At 41.6% G+C, this 18,931-nt stretch overlaps 1 protein-coding gene across 3 annotated transcripts in view; it reads right to left on the reverse strand.

Moving 5' to 3' along the window:
* Positions 1-18,931, reverse strand: part of fgf13a (fibroblast growth factor 13a) — a 129,173-nt gene that overhangs the window by 53,451 nt on the left and 56,791 nt on the right. For 2 of the 3 annotated variants that reach the window (XM_088080947.1, XM_042493865.2), the window contains exon 3: positions 13,767-13,934. The exons of the other annotated variant lie outside the window; for it this stretch is intronic. In XM_088080947.1, the coding sequence (XP_087937073.1) occupies positions 13,767-13,934 (168 nt within the window). The remainder of the gene's footprint in view (positions 1-13,766; positions 13,935-18,931) is intronic. 3 annotated transcript variants of the gene reach the window in all.

Here is an 18,931-nt window from a genome sequence, read left to right on the forward strand (position 1 = left end):
TAGGACATATTAACCAATGCTTTGGCAGTCTGAGGACAGAGATTAGAGATGGGAGGCTGCGTGACACTGGCCTGTTGTGATGATGGTTTACGTGTGATCATCTGTGATGCTGAAGGACTGCCTCCCCGCCTGCTTGATTGCTACCCATTACATCATACTGAACATGCATCTGAGGCCTGTGGCATCTTACTCACACACACCAGCAGAACAGAGCCAAGAGCCAATCTCAATATTTTCCCCATTATATTGAGAATGCACTCATTTGAAAAACACATGAGCAACATGCAGTTGCCTTTTTTTGGTTCCTATAGTGCTCTGACCTTTACATCCTTCAGAACACATTGTTCTAACCTTTTGAGAAAAGCATGAGGGATGAACAGAGAAAGCAACAAAAATATTAGAAATAGAGAAAATATGAGAGCAAGAGAGAAAGAAAGGAAAAGAGAGAAAGCTGTAAACGGAAGCTGGCCGGGCCTGATGAGATGTGCGATGTCTAATTATCTCTCCAGCCAGTGGATTAGTGAGCTAACACTAATGGCCGCAATAAGGCCGTAGGTCCCAAAGAATACATACACACACACACACACACACAAAAAGACCCAGACACATGCACACACTCACTCTAAGTTAAAATATGAGGATCAGACTGACACGTGCAAACTGACAATTCTCCTATAAAGAGGATAGATGTGCTGTGTTTTCTAGTACTTAAAATTAAGGGGCAATAAAATGGTCAATGAGGCAACAGCAGAAGGCACTGAGGCCAGGAGGAAGCTTTTGGGAAGACATTTGGCAGAGGAGTCCATGGGGTTGGACAAGGCATGGTTGGCTGAGTATTAGTAGAAGATTGCTGTGTTCGTCGTCTGCCTTCATCACCACAATTGTGTTCTTATGTATGCATGCGTGTTTTTATGTGAGCATTAAACAGCTTCCTGCAGAGCTGAAAAATGTGAAAGAGCAAAACACTGCAGTTCCTCAAATGGCCACTTGAAGCAATTGAAGAAATTTACAGCAGAAATACACGTTTACAGCCCTAATTTCAATATTTAAGACAACTGTACAGGGTTGAATTTTTATATAATTAACCCGTTGAAATGTTAAAAGGTTTAAAGTGACACATAATTAAGTGTGTGGCCACTCTGAGTGACAGGCGCGGGCTGTCTGTTGTCAAGTCGTTTCTGGTGTATCTATGGTGTAACCGCTGATTCGCAAAGTGTAGGGGTAGCTATCGCTTTTTCGTAAATGTCAATCATAACATTTGCTCCCCCAAAAAATATTGTTAAAAATTTAGTTGTACACAACGAGCCTCTAAGGAGTCGGATATTCAGTTTTTCTGGTAAATACATTTTGTTTTAATGGTTTTAAAGGTCCAGGATTTAGAGGCATCTATTGGCAGAAAAGGTCTATAATGTTCACTACTATGTTCTCATTATGAAAATACCAATTGCTGTGGTTTTGTTACCTCAGAAAGAGCCGTTTATATCTATATAAAGAGCGGGTCTTCTTCTATAGAGTCCACAGTGTTGCTCTACAGTGGCCTGCTTCTGGCTCGAGATAGGACCATGCACGTTTTCGCATCAGCCACCATAGTTGTCCTACACGCAATCTGCAACCTTATCACTTCATGCCACTAAATCATACACACTGGATCTTTCAGCTTGCTTGCCACTAGTGAGAATTAGCATTATTACAGTTGACAATAGATTGTAATGCATCATGCTAAAATGTCAAATGTGGGGCATCAAAACAGGAGTCCACAGGCCAAGGGGTGACATCCTGGTGGCTCCATCCATTATTTTTTTTGTGAGCATTTATCCTGCCGTGTCTCACCAGCGCCTGACAGCGGAGGATTACCACACATGCAACACCTCTGTGTTGTTTATTCAACCTAGTGCACCAGCCTGTCCCGCTTGGTCGCTTGTATGCGTGCTGTAAAATTAGATTTGAGTCTAAGATAATGACTCGCGGGCCTCATGTTCACAGCATACTGATGTAAGACAACCGGCTGAGTGTGTGTGTGTGTAGTGAAAACAACAAGGAACAACACCGCTGTACAACACAGGAGCGTGACACTCTGCCAGAGCCTGCTGGAGGTGAACGTCATACAGGCCAATTGACTTACTTACATCAGGGGTCATTTGATAAACACCTGCAGAAGGTAACGTAGGAACACTTCGCATCTTAGTGAACAGTGAAACTGAAGGGAGCTGATGAAGGGGAGAGGACTGTTAACTAAGGAAGCAAGAGAGTGCACTCTCTGACAATTGAAGAATTATCATTTCATTAACAATATGCATTATGTATGTCTAGCCCATCTATTGTTCTGGCTCATACAATTACAATGACCTTCAGCGATCACACAGGGCTTTTTTAATGATGGAAAGAATATGATATATTGTTGGAGACGATTGCTCTATATTGAAGTATTATCGCGCTCAAGTGTTTTAATTAAATATCAGCTTTTCCTGTTTGGGATAAATCTTTTCAGGCATAGATGTCATTTTATTTAACAAAAGATCCATGTGATGATACTCATGCAAATCCTAAATTTGAGTGAGATTAAGAGGTATTTGAACTTTGTCTCATATGCGCACACAACTGCCTGTATTACGATATAATACACTTGTATTGTCACCTAGATGTACAAAACTGTGGAGGGGTAAGGTTGAGCCAACAAATCAGGAGTGAAGATCCCGTAAACAGCCATTATAATACATCAATGTGATGCTTGAGTATATAACTCGGATGCTTCAGCTGTTTTTTTTACAACAGCTGCTGTTCCAAAGTTGGGGAAGAGATTGCAGAGCGCACAGATCACTGAGTCGGCATTAAATTGAGTAAGGCAACTGTGGAATACCCTGGACACTTTCCAGACATTTAACCACCATTGAGAAGGAAGTAAACAAACAAAGTGAGTCTCTAGTGCAGCACACAAAAATACAACCAAGAAAGAGAGACAGTGGAAGTAGACAAAAACATTGTCTGGCTGGCACAGCATTAAAAACAGCTGGTGTTAAACATCTGATCCCACTCTTGACTAACTTTCCTCCAACATCTTGACATTTCACTAGAAGGGCATTCACTTGCTTCTAAAACACTACTTGAAATATTTAAAATGACAATTAATTAATTAATACAGCTCTATTGACGCACCAATGGGCACATATCCTTGCATATAAATCCTGCTGTCCTCATTTTTTCAAACTTTTGGCAAGTGGCCTCCTGAAGTTGTTGGCAGGCTGGCTGCCGAATAACTGGCAGTCAGGTTGTACACTTGATGTTGCTCCACTCATTTGTGGTACTTCCGCTGCTTCACTTGGGTGGCAAATTAGCAGGTGAGTCTGCACATTTTTTCGTTGTAGAGTAATGGCCAAAATGCATGGGTCTTGCATGCAGCGCGACTTGTATGCCGCAGTAATCCAGTTAATTAATCTAGTACCACTTAACAACGCGTATGCTTCCAAACCCAACTTAACCAATTGCATTATCATTTGGCAAAACTCAAAACAGACACAGTCATGGATCTAACCACCACTACAAGACGAAGTCTTTGTAGATAGGAAAAACAAATCTGCTCCACCCTGCCTTTATGAGGTGATGCATTATATCCAGGCACCATGTATTTCTGCTGTAAGATAGCTACTTTATACAAAGTCGACAAGCAGCTTTGTTGATTGCTTTACGATTAAACGGTGAAGACCACAAAAAATGCTGCCTCTCAGATGCTTTGGTGTCATCAATGTGCACTGAGGATGGCTTTGCCTGCTTGTGTCCTCCATTTTTGATGCAAACAACACATTACTGGCTCAGTGGCTCAGCAGGGCATGCCGCAACAGTCTGTTGCACCTGTAGACTGTAAAGTATTAAATTAAACATGTTATTACAATTTTTTACAAATTTTACTGTGTTGGTCAAATTTTAAATAAAAAGGTAACAGGCCTAATTACTTTGCAGTCTATCCTCTGTATTTGGAGTACAGCATGACTCTTCTGGTCCTTAATTTGGGTTCCTCGGAAGCGCCAAGGGGGCTGGCAGGCGACATGATGGGAGAAATTGGGTGTCTGTATGAATCCAAGCCAACATCAGCCCTGGCCGGCAGGCTGGCACATTACTCGGTGCCCCCTGAGATGACACATGCAAGGTCTTTACATAACTCCGCCAGCATCAAGACGACCCTCAAACTGCCGGCATGTGTCAGCCAAACTAGCCTGTTGTTCTCTCGGTCTCTTCTAATGTGGTGCTGCTCAGGCGCTTGTGGTGTCCCCTGCACAGAAATTAGGACCTCAAGAGAACTTTTGGGATCTTAAATTGTCACAGTGAAACTTTAGTGTCCATTTTGACAATTTTTAAGGTCAGAGTGCCAGAATTGAGCATTTTTGATGAATTGAGAATTCAGTCAATATTTCACAAAAACTAAATACAGTATGATCAGGTTGATTACTGACAATCCGGTTACTAAGCATTATCTTTGTAGGCTTTACAGACCAACATGCTTAGTGGAACAGATTGTCCAACTGTCCCATTAAACTATAGTGATTGGATACAATGTAAAGGAAATAGGAAACAAACCTGTGATATTTGTTTGTGTTATTTAGTGCTCAGGACTATTGTCTGTTCTGTGGAGTAGAGCCTGACTAATGTTTTAGACAGACATGAAAAATGACATGTCACAAGAAAATAAGTGAGTCACCTAACGTCTGAATTCTGTCTTTAGCTCCTGGCTTGTCCTTAAAGATTTCAACAGACAAAATCAAAGTATTAGTAAAGACTAAAACTAGTAGAATGTATTGTTACTTTTGTTATACCGTAAAACAATCCTGGTCATTGATTTTAAAATTACCTGATACAACCAGATAAAGTAGCTACCATGGTAGAAACAGCAACAGCTCTCCCAGTCATTCAATTTCTTATTTGTGCAGATATCATCGTATTACAAAACTCAAGAGGTTTTTGTTGGTCTGTGAATGCAGTAAAGGCAGAACTCTTTATAGTTTTTTTATTCAGCAGCAGTTTAGATAAGATAGCAGAGATTAGAATGATTAATAGATGATTAGTCAGTATGATCAGCGCTGATCAGATCAATTAATGAAAAGTGAGTGAAAGTAAAATTTTAGACCCAGCACAGTTAATGTTTAAGTTTCACTGCACCTGGCATTCTGCTGCTCCATCTGTGTCCAGAGTACACCCTGCGCTCTGTGAGTATAGTGCAATGAAGAACTGCGTGGTATGTCTGTGCAGGTTCTCCAGGTCATGGTAAAACGAGGTTTCTTTTAAAGTGGCAACTGGACTTGAGGTTTCTTGAAGACGTTTCGCCTCTTCTCAAAAAGGCTTCTTCAGTTCTAAAAGTTGACTGGCCGAGAGCTTGAGTATGAAGCCTAGGTTGACCAATAGTATGTTAATGATCAAGGTGTCACATTGCCTTTTGGAGAAGAGGTGAAACGTCTTCAAACAAGCTGCGTGGTATATATCACAACAGCGTTCCTAATGAACGAACCAGCCTCAAAAATAAAAACCGTTGACCATACACTCAGGTACAAGTCATTAAAGTATTGGTTTATTAATTTGAGTGCTTAGAGAGAGTGCATGAGGGGCAACAGGGAGGATGTTGGAGCTGATCGGTGAAGATAACAGAAGGTTGCAGAGGTAGCGAAATAGAAAATTGAAACTTTGCAATGAAGAGTATAAAAAGCAAGGATATAACATGTCATAATAATGGAAAAATGGAATTTGGTATTCAGCATTCAATATATGACATCAGCTAATGTTCTTTGTCTTTATAATAAGTGACATTATTTTGTGCGTATCTGTAATCTCTGTCCTGGCAGCTGACTGGAGCCACTTTGCAAGACTTCCATTATCGTGGTGCTGACTCAGCAGTGCGCCTCATTGCCCCGATTAAATAGCTTGTTCACTCTGGGGAAAACTTACACACTTGCTTGTGTTACAGTTACTATAACCTGACTACTCTACCGATTGTTCCTGTTAAGCCCAGATTTAGAGCTGGCCTGTAGTTAAACAGGGATTCCACTGAATAAAACAATAACACAGCATTTCCATTAGTTACATAAACTGGGATTTTAGGGTCAAGTCGTGTGATGGTTCGTCATATCTGAGCGAGGCAGTGGGAGTGATGGGGAGTAAAGCTGTTAATGTGGACATGGAGGATAAATGCAAATGCTGCATTTGGCCAAATGTATTATATAAAATGATGTATCACTGTTGTACTGTCCCTGCATATTTTTATTCACTGGTACGCAGTGACTATTATTTCTTTCACAGACCATTAACATAAGAAACTTTTTTTTTTTTTAAGTCAGCCTCAGAGCACACAATATAAAAATATTATATATAATACAGTCTGTTTTAACAGATGTGGATAGCATTCTGCTTTCTTCCAGTTAGTCAGCAGGTTAATTATCCATGTTTATTAGAAGCACTATGCAAGTTAGACCTGCCATTGATGATTCTGATTTGTCTGAAAGAGATTTTCAAAGACGTTTACATGACATGTAGTGGCAGGCACAGTGCAGATTTACAGCCAACATTCACAATGTTCATTCATAACAAACCTATTCACTGTATTTCTGAACAGAAAAGTTCTGGTCGGTTTGGCTGTCGCTGAGTCCGCCATGAGGACAGGACATTGGAAGTGGAGGCGAATACAAGAGAAGTGCTAATTAAATAGACAATGATGGAATGTAATAGGCCTGGCAATTTTACTCTGCTTCACTTCTCTGCCGGTCTCCAGAGTAGTTTCTCATTAATGTTGTCATAAACACCCACTCCTGCTGTTTGTTTATGCCTTTACTTTAATCCCCAGTGAAGCCAGAAATGAACACTATGTCAGCATTTCTGCCTAAATCTGAGAAAATAAGTATTTAAAAATTGTGTGTGTGTGTTATGACGTTAAAAGCAAGCATGTTCACTTGCATAGGTAGACCTCTCTGTGGCGACTGTTGTGCACTTAAAGTTGAAAATACATGCGAGGGTGTTGATTATATCACACCATTAGAACATGCACTCTGCTCTTTTTGTTTCACATCTATAATGGACACATTCTACTTTAGAGAGGCTGACATTTAATTTTGTACAGTAGGCTAATGAAACACTCCATACATGGCAGCTTATTTAATATAGATAGTGACTATGGCTTTAAAATTGCTCGTCTTATCATCAGCTGTTAAAGCAAATTTAAAGGAACAGTGCGCAGGATTTAGCGTCATCGAGCAGTGAGGATTTCAGACTGCTTCCAGCTGAAACTTCTCACAACTAGAATTCCCTCAGTTTTCATTGTTAAGGAGGTTTTTACAGGGAGGCAAATATTTCTCCTACTCTCCAACATAAACCGACCAGGTAATTAAAACAGGTAAAAACACTGAATTATGTAGTTTCACATTAAAAATCAGTGTTTTTCAGTAACTGCTAATGTGTGCCCACCTTTTTTTTCTCTGATTAGTTAAAGTGTGCTCACCTTTTTTTTTCGATCCAAACTACAGGAGGTTTTAGCAGGACCTTAATTATCTGCAGAGGACTCCAAAACAAACAGACTCTGTGATTTAAACTAGTAAAAACACTGAATAAAGCAGTTTCATGCTAAAAAAAAAAATCAGTGTTTTTCCAAAGCTGGGTGTTTTCCAAAGTATTTGGTTTGTCTGTTCTGGGCTACTGTAGAAACATGACTGTGCAACATGGTGGACTCTCTGGATGAAAACCTGCTCCCAATGTAGACAGTAAAACCTTTTTCTAAGGTAGCACACATGATGATTCTTATTTCAGATGATTACACACTAAAGTAACACATCTTATTATATTACATTCCATTTCTGCTAATAAATCCCCCTAAACCCTACACACTGGACCTTGCAAAATGCGCACTTCCAGGCAACAAGAGAGGTCAGGTAAGCACAGCAGAACTTACAGCGCTGATGTGACATTGACACTCTCCTCCCAGCCTTCTCTCTCCAGGCACCACATCACATTATCATACACATTATTTATTCATGCATAGTCTATTTATGTATTGACTTAGACAAACAGAGTTGTTGCTTTCATGCAGAAAGACTGCAGAGAAAAAAAGAAAATTACACAAGCTGTTATTGGAGCACGAGTGCATCCTGAGGCTGCATGTTTGTCTCTTGTCAACATTGCAGTAGCGTGCAGGACTCGGTGAGACACTGCAATGGGATACTCTGTTATAAAGAGAGAGACCCCCCCCCCCCGAAATGTAATTGCGCTGTGTCAATTTTGTGGTGAATCACCGCCATGCATTTTACATCGGGTGTAGGAAATAGATGGGGCTACTACTCATTCCTCTTGCACTCTGCTTACATTTTCTTGGCTGAGTGGTCAGCAGATGAGTTATTTTGTCAATAAGGCTGAAACAGATTAGATAGCGGCCTGAATGTCGAGCGGCACAGGTGCTGAAATTTATTCTGCCTGTAAGGGACATATCATATTGCTGATTTCATTACATTGCTTTAGATGGTGCATCCTGGAGTTCACGGGTGGTTATGAGCAACACAAACAAAGCTGTATATAGGCCTGCTTTTTTTAAAAAAAAAGTTGAACCACTTGTACAAGCACGTAATGTTTGTACCTTTCACAAAATGTACACGCACTTCCCTGCTGTGGCCCTGCACTTTTAAAACTCAAAACAGTGCCTGCTACTGTAACAACTGCATCACTCCACCTGACCATAAACATAAAGTTATTGCTGCACAAAGTTCATATTGATGTATTACCAGTCTAAAGCACGTTTTAGGTTTATGCAAACTATACTGAGATGAATATAAACTAAAGGCTGCCTACAGGGTTGGGAGTCAAAACAATTTATTGAGCTTTACAAAAAGGTCAGCAGTAATGTGAAATATGTGATTTGCAGATAAAGGATAAAACAAGCTACCCCCACCAGTGTGATACTATAAAGGTTAGGCCCACAATTTTTCAAGTCTGTCAAAAAGCAATAATTAAGTGCCCTTATGAACAGTTAAACAATGTGCTTCAAATATGAGGGCTGTGGCACAAAATCAGTTGTCCTCATCTGTGCAAGTTTTAGTTTTTTAATGGTGAAATTAACCTATTTGTGTCACTGTCTCTCCATTATAGCTCAACAAAGAAACACAAAGAGAACATTTTTGACTTAAAATTGTAACTTTAGCAGTTGTTTAAATGACCAGTAGAGGCTGGCTCCCGAAGCCAGTCACTCCCCAATGACCCCAATATTGAAATGCCAGACTTTACATCAGACATTGACATTTTCACAGTCTGGTACAAAAAATGGTCTCTATATCTAATTTTCCCCTTTATGAAAGCTGTCCGGGGGGAGATTTTTTTTATATAACTCACATGTTTACGTTTTATTAAGGCTTGATGTTATGCATGTTTAAGGGCGTAACACTTTGAGTGACAGACTGTCTGCTGATAGTGTCCTCAGCTTCTTAGTCAGCTCCACCCTTCACTCCCCCACATCAAATCTTATCACCTTTGGCTCCAAAAAATCAAGCTGGCAACAGCCTGAACTCAAAACAGCAACCCACAAATTAACGGGTGACGTCACCATAGCTATGTGCTCTTTTAAAACAGTACATGGTTTAAGGCAGACTTGAAAAATTGTGAACCAACATTATAGAACTGCACTTGTCACGTTTGCCATATGCTGTTAAAGTATTGTGAGCTTTTCAGTCTAAATTACTGAGTTTTGGGTTTTATTCTTGAAGACGGCTGGATGAACTTTAACTGTAACCCTGAAAACTTGTCGCAAGATTCACTTGGGACAGACTTAAGTATTTGTGTGACTCTTGACACTGTGGTGACTGTAGAGGCTGAGTATAGCAGATTAGCATCAGGTAAATAGAGAAAGAGAAAATATTAATGTCTGTGAGACTTGGAGCAAAAGGTGTGTGTGTGTGTGTGTGTGTGTGTGTGCGTGTGTGCGTGTATGTGATTTGCAATGTTAGACAAATGCTTATATTACAATTTTTTTTTGTAAGTTAATGACCACCCTCAGCGTTTCCTCTCTGTGATATTTTATGTCTCTGATTCAGTCAAATTTAGTCAAATTTCTAAGTCATTGGGCATTTTAAGACTCCTGTAAACTAAACCCAGCCCAAGTGAGGTGAAAGTCCTCTTGTGTCAATCACAGCCAGGACAGTCTCTGAGTCTAAGTCTCTAAAATATTCCTTATAACGATAAGTATTCCAATTCAAATTTGGGAATACAAAAATCCCCTAACCCAACTGGAAAAAAATCTTTAAGTTTATCTCTCCCAAGTGAAAACACACACATACTGCTCACGCCATATGCTTGTGTTTACATCTCTATATGGATATCTGTCTGTCTTTGTGTACATTGCATAGCCTGGAACTATAAACACAAAGTCTTGCAGTCGTCTGAATTATGGATGGGATATTTACGCAGATCGGTCCCCGAGGGCACCATCTTTTTTTGCTGCTGCGGAGAATCGGAACAGAGCCGATGAGAGACAGAAACAGGAACAGAGGAAAACAGGAGAGAGTGATAGGAGAATGAAGAGGAATCGAGAGGTGGTGACACAGATTGAGCCAAAGAGCACGTCGAGTGAATGTCGAGATAGAGAACAAAACTGCGTGATAGACAGTCGGCTGCACGTGCAGACCTGGGCATGGAGAAGTCCAGTGCTCTCTGTCTGAGTTCTTACTCCCTGCAGCTCTACAGAGATGCACTGATATGATGTGAGCTCATCCTCTGTGGCGGTGCAGGGTGCTGCTGATGTGTTGTTCTGTCAAGCGGTGACTGGTGAAACCAATATGTTCGTCATTGTATCAGCTACCTCAGCGTAGCGCTTGGATTAGGACTGTAAACTGCTGGTCAGTTGGCAGATTGTTTGCTTGTCCGAACAAATTCTGATTGGTCGGACAATTACTTTACTACCTTAAAGCATTTCTTTTCAAAGCTGAAAAACAGTTGCTGTTTGACTTGTATTTGTCCTCTGTGACAGCTTGTCTCAGTCGCCTTTGTCCCTCCCACTGTTTCTTCACTGTGATTGAATGGCTGGTGACAGTGATAAGCGCGGCATTTTTCCCAAAGTTAAACAATTTTCAACTTTCATTTTTAATCAGAAAATGGATAAATAATCACAGAAAACATTCAGTGTCGGGTTTGTCACTATGTATTAATTTTAACTTTAATTTTCCCACAAAGACCCCGCAGTTCAAGGCTGAATTACAAAGCCATTGAAAGGGATATGATAATACTGGAGCCCCGGTTGGAGTGACAGGATGGCTAACGTTAACTACTGTCTTAAAAATAGCAAGTCTCTCTCTCACATGCAGCCTTACAGAGATATTTAATGTTTGTCGTAATGTACGACATCGTCAGCCCCAGAGTTAACCTTCTATAGTGTCCAGTATGTCAGATTTTTCTCATCCTTCCTGTTCAATGCTTAGAGGTGAGACAGACTTGCGCGGGCAGCTCAGCATTACAGTGCACAGTTTATTTTTGGATAATATTACAATCAGAGATCACATTTATTATTTATTTTCACTCGAGGCATTCCACTTGCCTGAACACAGAGTTTACTTGCCTTAGGCAAGTCATAATGTCGAGCCCTGTGACGGGAAAAAAATGCTTTGGTGGACACACAATGCTACTAGGTAGAGTTCGCTCAGTGCACTGTGGCAATTCAGTTCATCTAGAGTTAACATGCACATTTTTTTCTCCCATCAACCAATTGATTGGTTGGAGAGTAGTTAGTATTTTGGTCGACTAAGATTTTCTCTGGTTGAATACAGCCTAGCTGGGATATGCATCTGTGGAATTAGACTCCCTGGGAATAATGCTGTGGATAACTGACTCCGTCAAAGTCCTGTAAGATCTTAATGTTTGTACCTTTTAGAGCACTTGTCACTGTCAGCGACTCACACTCCAGCATCTCAGCAGAAAAGCACGCTAGAAACACTGCCTTTTACTACTTAGCTGTAATTTATATAATCTAATGTAGAGGAAATAGAAAACCAACCAGAGCTGCTGACTTAACAGTCTGTGCTTCTGACTTACAAACTCTATTTAACATGCAGCTAAATGATCTAATCCATGAAAAATCATTAAGTGAAACACAAAGCAGTAGGAGTGCTGTTGCCATGGTAACAATGTGACAAAGCTGACTTTCCTGCAATAATCTCTCTCAACATACAACTGTCTTGTTTATCATTTCATACCAACATTTCCTACAAAGATAAACATACTAAATGATATAGTAGATGTTTGCACTTGTGTTATTTGCACGTATCGGCATCTCTGTCTTGCAGATTTTGTGTTTTTGTGTGTGTGTTTAGTCTGCTCCGCACATGGTCAAATACAGTTTCCATCCGCATCATGCATCAACATTAATGACGTGCTCATGAACAGCTTACGTAACAGCTGTAGTCTCCCCTCCTTCCTTTGTAAATTCAGTCACGTCCAACTGGAGCTGCAGCCAAACTGAATAATACATCTGTACTTTTCGAGCCAGACCTCCGCTACTATTCCACCTCTTTATCTCTCTCCCTCCCTCTTTCTCTAGTCCTTCAGCAGACACCCATCAACAGGTTAACTGATATCTGAAGTGTAGAAACGCTGTACCAAACAAGGCCCTCTTTTAGATACAACAGAGCAACACATTGCAGGAAACATATCAAGAGCGAGATTAATTCATATCTTACCTATCAGGAAGTCTGCAAAGAAAAGCAATTTCTACAATCTTAGCACTCTATTGGGGGATAGATGATAAATGAGGCAGTCAAAGAGACTGAGTGCCAGACAGTGCAGGGGATGGAGGCATGCTGGGAAGGGGATTTTTCTTCTGTTTTACTTTACTGCGTGTCCTTGCGGTACAAACGTTGATAACATATACAGCACGCAGCCATATCCTCATGCTGCGACAAGCACTAAAATAGAAATAGAGGTAGGGGTAAAGGTGAAGACGGTTGCAGTAGGGGGGAAAGAAATGCTAGGGAAAGAAGGAGGGAAGCACTGAGAGGGGAGGATGCAGCCACAGGCAGAAGCATAGGAAGCACAGGGAACAAGAGGAGAGGGGAGACTTGCTGACTTGCAGTCTGTAGCTGAGGAGATCACTATTTAGTCATGAATATGAAACATTTCAATCTCACATCGTCTTCAGGACAGGACGATGAAAGCGTTTCACCTCTTTTTGCTCTGTGAGGCCAGTTGAAGTGGAAGCACACACTGAAATTGCCCAGTCATTGAACTCATTAGGGCGGCAGCTGCCTCCATCTATAACCCCTTTTCTTTTTGCATTTTGTTTTGGTCTGTGCATGCGCCTCGGGGTGGCGATGACCGAGTTAATGGTTTGGGGTAGGGAGGGGTGGGTAGAAGCTATAGATGCTATGCTCCTCAGTCAGTCCAACATAAGAGGTGTGCAGGCAGACACACACGCACTCGTACAAACGCACCCCGCTGGATGGGAGCAGAGGAGCCCATGGAGAGATGCCCTCCTACAGGTTCTCTGCAAGCAAACATGCCCTAAGCACTCAGCCTTATACTATGCTCAAACACGCACTCACACTTCCGCACACATTCGTGCACAAACACACACATGCCAGAAAGGGGCAGAAGCACACCAGATGCTCTCGAAAAATGGGACAGGAATGAAAGAGAACTTAGTTTGAAGGGGCGGAGAACTATCAGTTCACACAGAATATGAGAGAGAGGGGAAAACAAGACGGGAGTGGGCAGGGGGGGGGGTACGAGGAGCATCAGCAAATCAAAACAAGGAGGGGGTGTGAACAAACCTTCGGGCTCTGCGCTCTCTTTGTGGACGACTTGCTTCAGCGGGCAGCAGAAGATTTCGTGACACTTAGCACGAAAGGGGGACCCTTTACTCCTTATATCCGCGGAGTGGATGGAGTCCTGCCGTAACATAATGTACTCCTGGGTACCTGGGGCAGCGTCATCCTGGACTGCGGTGGTGCCATAACAGAATGAACTGGGGTTAGAAAGCTTACCACACACGGAAACAAAAGAAAACAACAACAACTGCAAAAAACACTAGGCAGAAACACAGGCAAATAAAAAGACAGCACATATTAGCAACAGCAGTAACTTAAATAACAGTCATTTCGGCCCAATCCCAGATTTAGAGTTCCACCTTGCCCCTTGAAACAGAGTTGTAACGGGGAGTCATTGTTAATTTTCCCTATGAAATGGGACAGCCCCCCAGGATCCTGATATGTCATCAGTATGTGGGGGTTTAGGACGTGTGGCCGTTGCAGGACATTGTGAACGTGTGGCCTTCTGCAGTGGTGACTTACCCATTGGGCTAAAAGAAGCTTTTTGTAGTTGTCAGAGGCTCCGCCATTTTTTTAATTAAGTTTCTAGCTATCAACCGATCAACAAGTCATCCAATAAAAAAGAGCACTGCTTCATTACTAGGCTACTAGCGGTGCTCTGTAGGCTAACTGTAGCAACCCATGCTCCTACTCTGCAAGAGAGAACTCGAGGAATGAGTCCTAAAACCCGCAAAACCATTTCAGCACCTCCAGTTCCCTCATCTCGAAATCACCGTTTTTTTTAACGGGTTTCTCGTTGGATTCCTAAAATAAGGTCTGTGGTTAACACTTAAGTGACTTTTACGTTTTGTTCTATGACATTAAATATGTCAGTAAATACCCCACGCATATTGTGTATCTTAAAAAAGACAGTTGCTAACAAGTTGCTAAATGAGAAAACGTCATCAGCCTGAACTGTGCCAAACACGACTTTACAGCCTCGTAGCAGTGGTGACATGACCGTTGTGTAGTTTGCGTTAGCCTGGCAATAGTGTTTCTGCTTCTGGTGATTACCTTTAGGCTTAAAAAATCCTGAAAGTGTTGTTCGTCAGGGAAGATTATCTCGCGGCTCTTTTAGACTTTCAAAATGTTATCGAACTGAATGGATTCAATCTTGAAATGACTCATTCTGCTGAGGTTTTGACGCCCACGAAAATATATCCCCCGATTTACAGACGTCTCTTCTCTAATGTAAGTCCGTGGGAAAAGAGTTTCATGACGGACCCGAATGGTGTAATTCCACATTTGGCAACTATGCAATATATGTTTCAAAGCCTACTACTCTTCCTGAGGGCGTGGGACAGGAAGATGTTAACACACAAAACGGAGTCGTATGGGTTAAGTGGTAGGGGAGTGTACTGGGATTGGGCCATTGTGACAGAGAGAGAATGAAGAGAGAGGGACAGAAGAGAATAAGAAAGACAGATCAAAATCACCAAGTTCACTAAACAACTCAAATTAAAGACAACCGACAACAGTGGGGGTTGCGTTAAATATATCCTTGGTTGCTGAAAAAGAAAAGTGATAAAATAACACAAAGAAAAGGGAAAGGAAAACAGTTTGTTCGGAATCAGTGTTATGGCAGGCTTTTAGCAGGCACAGAACCACGAGCTGCTGCGCTTTCATGAGGGTCGCTAGAGGAGTAAAAGGTTGTGGGATTGCAAGGCAAGCGTGCAGTCTGCTGCTGGATATTATACCAAGTCAGCATCACTGAGACTGAGGTCAGATGGTGGTGAAGTATGGCCCCCCCCTGCTCACCACATATCCACCCCATTTACCGTATGAGTTGGCAAGCAGATGCAAAGGCATGCACAGGCCTCCAGGTCACTCTGGAGCAGCCAGATTTGCTTTCATGAAGTCATGCTTACTGTAGGTGAGAGCTCGTGTGACGTGGCTCTGCGTGATGTGTGTCTATAGGAATTCTGTACTGGGATCCCGTGAAAAGCCCTGTGTTTCTGTCTGAATGCACTGGATCTATTGCATCTGTCCTCTTCTGGGCACAGTCCCTGCTTGGCTTCGATCATTGACCTACTTTCTCTGTGTTGATGGATTAGCTACAAGCGAATCAACCCAAATAAATGGTATCTTCTTTTCCTAATGGATTTGAGTGCCATGCCTCTCGCTGACACATTTACTACTTAATGAAAATGACGACAGAAAAGGCTTTTAATCAGTAGCCACTATCAAACCACCGCAATGCATAATACCTCCCTGCGTTTATGACATGTGTGACCCAGCACAATTATTTTCACTTTAACTAAACTCACCGGAAAAATGGCATCATGAATTGTGTTAAAAATTAACACAAGGAGCTGATGTCCCATTTTCACACAGAGAGTTTGTTCCTGATGACCCGATATCCACTCTGCTCATACTGTGATAATATCACAATCTTGTACTGTGGTAAACCTCCGCCAGCTTTATTCAGAAAGCTGAATGGACTACAGTACCGCCTCAGTTTCCACTCCCCGTAAGAATACACTATGCTACCAAATCTAAACTAAAACATTATGTAGACAGACGCCCACACACTGACTTCCATGCACTGTATTTTCACACTGAGTGCACACAGTGTCTTCTTCAGAAAAATAAGATCAAGAAGCACACATTTCTCTCCCTTTGTGTCTCAAACACAAACAGAAACACAGGCAGGAAATAAAAAACAAGAACACATGTACTAGAGGCACATTGGTCCAATTAATATTGTTTAAAGTAGTACTTAAAAGGACAGGCCGAATTAGATACTGAACACTGAGTGCTGCACTACAAATGTACAGAAAAACCTGCAAAGTACTAATTACAATTTGAGGGCACAGTGATTGAAAACATTAAACGCAACTCTAGATCATGTCAGCACCAAATGAGAATGTAAGGGGAAGGTCTATGTACTGCATTTAAACATAGTTTTATGAATGAATCCTGAAAATATTCAGCTATGCTGTTCTATAACTGCTGATCAATAATTACACCTGTGTGGGTGTAATGTTACCAGCAGCAAACCGCAGTAAATGTCTGCTCTGTTTTCATAAACCCAACACACTCAACCTCACTGGAGCCCACAAAGAAGAGAAGCCAAAACCATTTACTGCTGATAACTGGCTGCAGGTTTACTCTCTTTCATAGAACCCTTTTACACACATAACACTGAGGGGCAAATTTGCAAAAGGACTGTGTGGCTTTTGCAGCCTCAAAAACCTGCACAAAAACAGTCCTATTCACAAAAATCAGCTAATAGCCACGCGTAGTTGCCATGAAATTATTAGCGTCTTCAGAGAGTTGGTTGTAACTAAAGCGCATTTATAAGGGGTGTCACGCTCAGACGTTCCAGTTATCAAATTCCTTGCCTGATTTTTTTTTAGGAATGCCTCTGCACCTGAACTGTAGCCCACTGAAATGTATGATTATAATTATTTATTATTATAATTATTTTAATACTATAGGTTGCATTTCGTTTCGTTTGTTAAGGATTTGATGAGGCAGCACTTGACTTTGTCATTTAAATGTCCACCACTATCTGGTCAGTGCGTATCTAATGACTCTGAAGTGGTGAGACTTAAATATCATAGTGAAAACTGAACTCACTGTAGAGGACAGCAGACGAGATGGATCACGAGGACACATGCTCAGCAGATAAAATAGGAGACCAAACTTTCTGAGCTGCATTTCTTTCAAAAACACCTCTTCACTGGGGTCAATAAACTGGGTCGAATGAATGCTTATACACCAACGAGAGCAGGTCCACTCTCTAGCAAGCCAGACATTGCCTGACACAAGCCTCCCCAGTATCCTTACCCCACAAAACACACACACACACACACACACACACACACACACACAAGCACGCACACACACACGCGCACACATTAACAGGCAGCAGATAATCAGGATTCTACGGCCAGCGCAATTAATCACCACACGCCTTTCGTCCTGCTGGACTTATCAGTATCTGTGTGCCTCCTCCAGGCTCCAGGCTTCTGCTGGATGCCCTGCTACACTGACACCCCTGCACCAGTTTAAAGTCCTGAATACCCCACAGACACTATCCATCGCAGCCCCCTCGCCAAGAAAACCACAACACTCCTGAAACTTTAATGGTGCTTTGGAATGACGAGAGATGAGGTCTAAGTTTCCTTCCAGGAATATGACCCCATTCTCTGCCTCTGAGGCACAGAGGTGCTGATACTGTACTGGATCCAGTAGAAATTGAGCTGAACTAAGACAATCTGCCCCTTTTTTAATACCTGTAAACTACGCTTATTATTTGTACTGCGTGGTTTGTTTGTGTACTGCTGACGTGACATGCAAATTTCTATCCATCGAGAACCGCTCGTTGGTAGAAAGAGTTAAATATCAAAACTGTTCCTTTAAACTAGTGATCTCTTGATTTTTTTCCCTTTTGCCCAATCAGTTTTTTTCTCCCCAAACAAACTAAAAAAACAAATAACCAAGGGTTAGTGTTGTGTGACAGGTGTTCAGGTGCACTGAGACTCATCCACAGGTTAGTTGGCAAAGGGTCAAACTTCAAACTGCTCACTGGCACAAACGTTAATGCACTCTGCAGTTGTTTCCCCTCTTTCATCTTCGCTATCCTGCCTGCTTATGTTAAAGTAGTATGTGTAGATGAACTGTGATAAACTCCCCTCCATCTGACTGTACTCTGTACTGCATTTCTGTATTGCCCACCACCTGTGGCGCCAACAGCGCGGAAAAAGAATATACAGCTGATCAAGAGAATTCCTCACCCCTTTTTCTCTTTCTCTCAAACTTGGACCAAAATTCAATCAAACGATTAAACTAGGCAGTGCTGATCGAATATAAATCAAGATTATGTTACCGCACTGCCTATTTCACTTCAAAAATGTTTCCAGAAAAATATTTAACTGCTTTGTTCAGCTGTAGTGAACCAGAAGTGGATGCCATAGCACCATACTGCTTCCTGCACAGTGAAAGCGGAGGCTGAAAAAACAGTAAAACAGTAAAAATAAGCAGCACTGATCCAATATAAACCAAGATTCTGTTTCTGAGTTGCATATTTCTCACCACGTTTTAGCTTACCAGTAACTGTAATACGAGATTGTCAGGCACCATTGTTTCTCTCAGACCATTATGTCACCCACCAGTGGGAGGGT

This window comes from Plectropomus leopardus, chromosome 8 (genome assembly GCF_026936395.1).
Source record: "Plectropomus leopardus strain MGB_pleo_1.0 chromosome 8, ASM2693639v1, whole genome shotgun sequence".
NCBI classification, from domain to species: Eukaryota; Metazoa; Chordata; class Actinopteri; order Perciformes; family Serranidae; genus Plectropomus; species Plectropomus leopardus.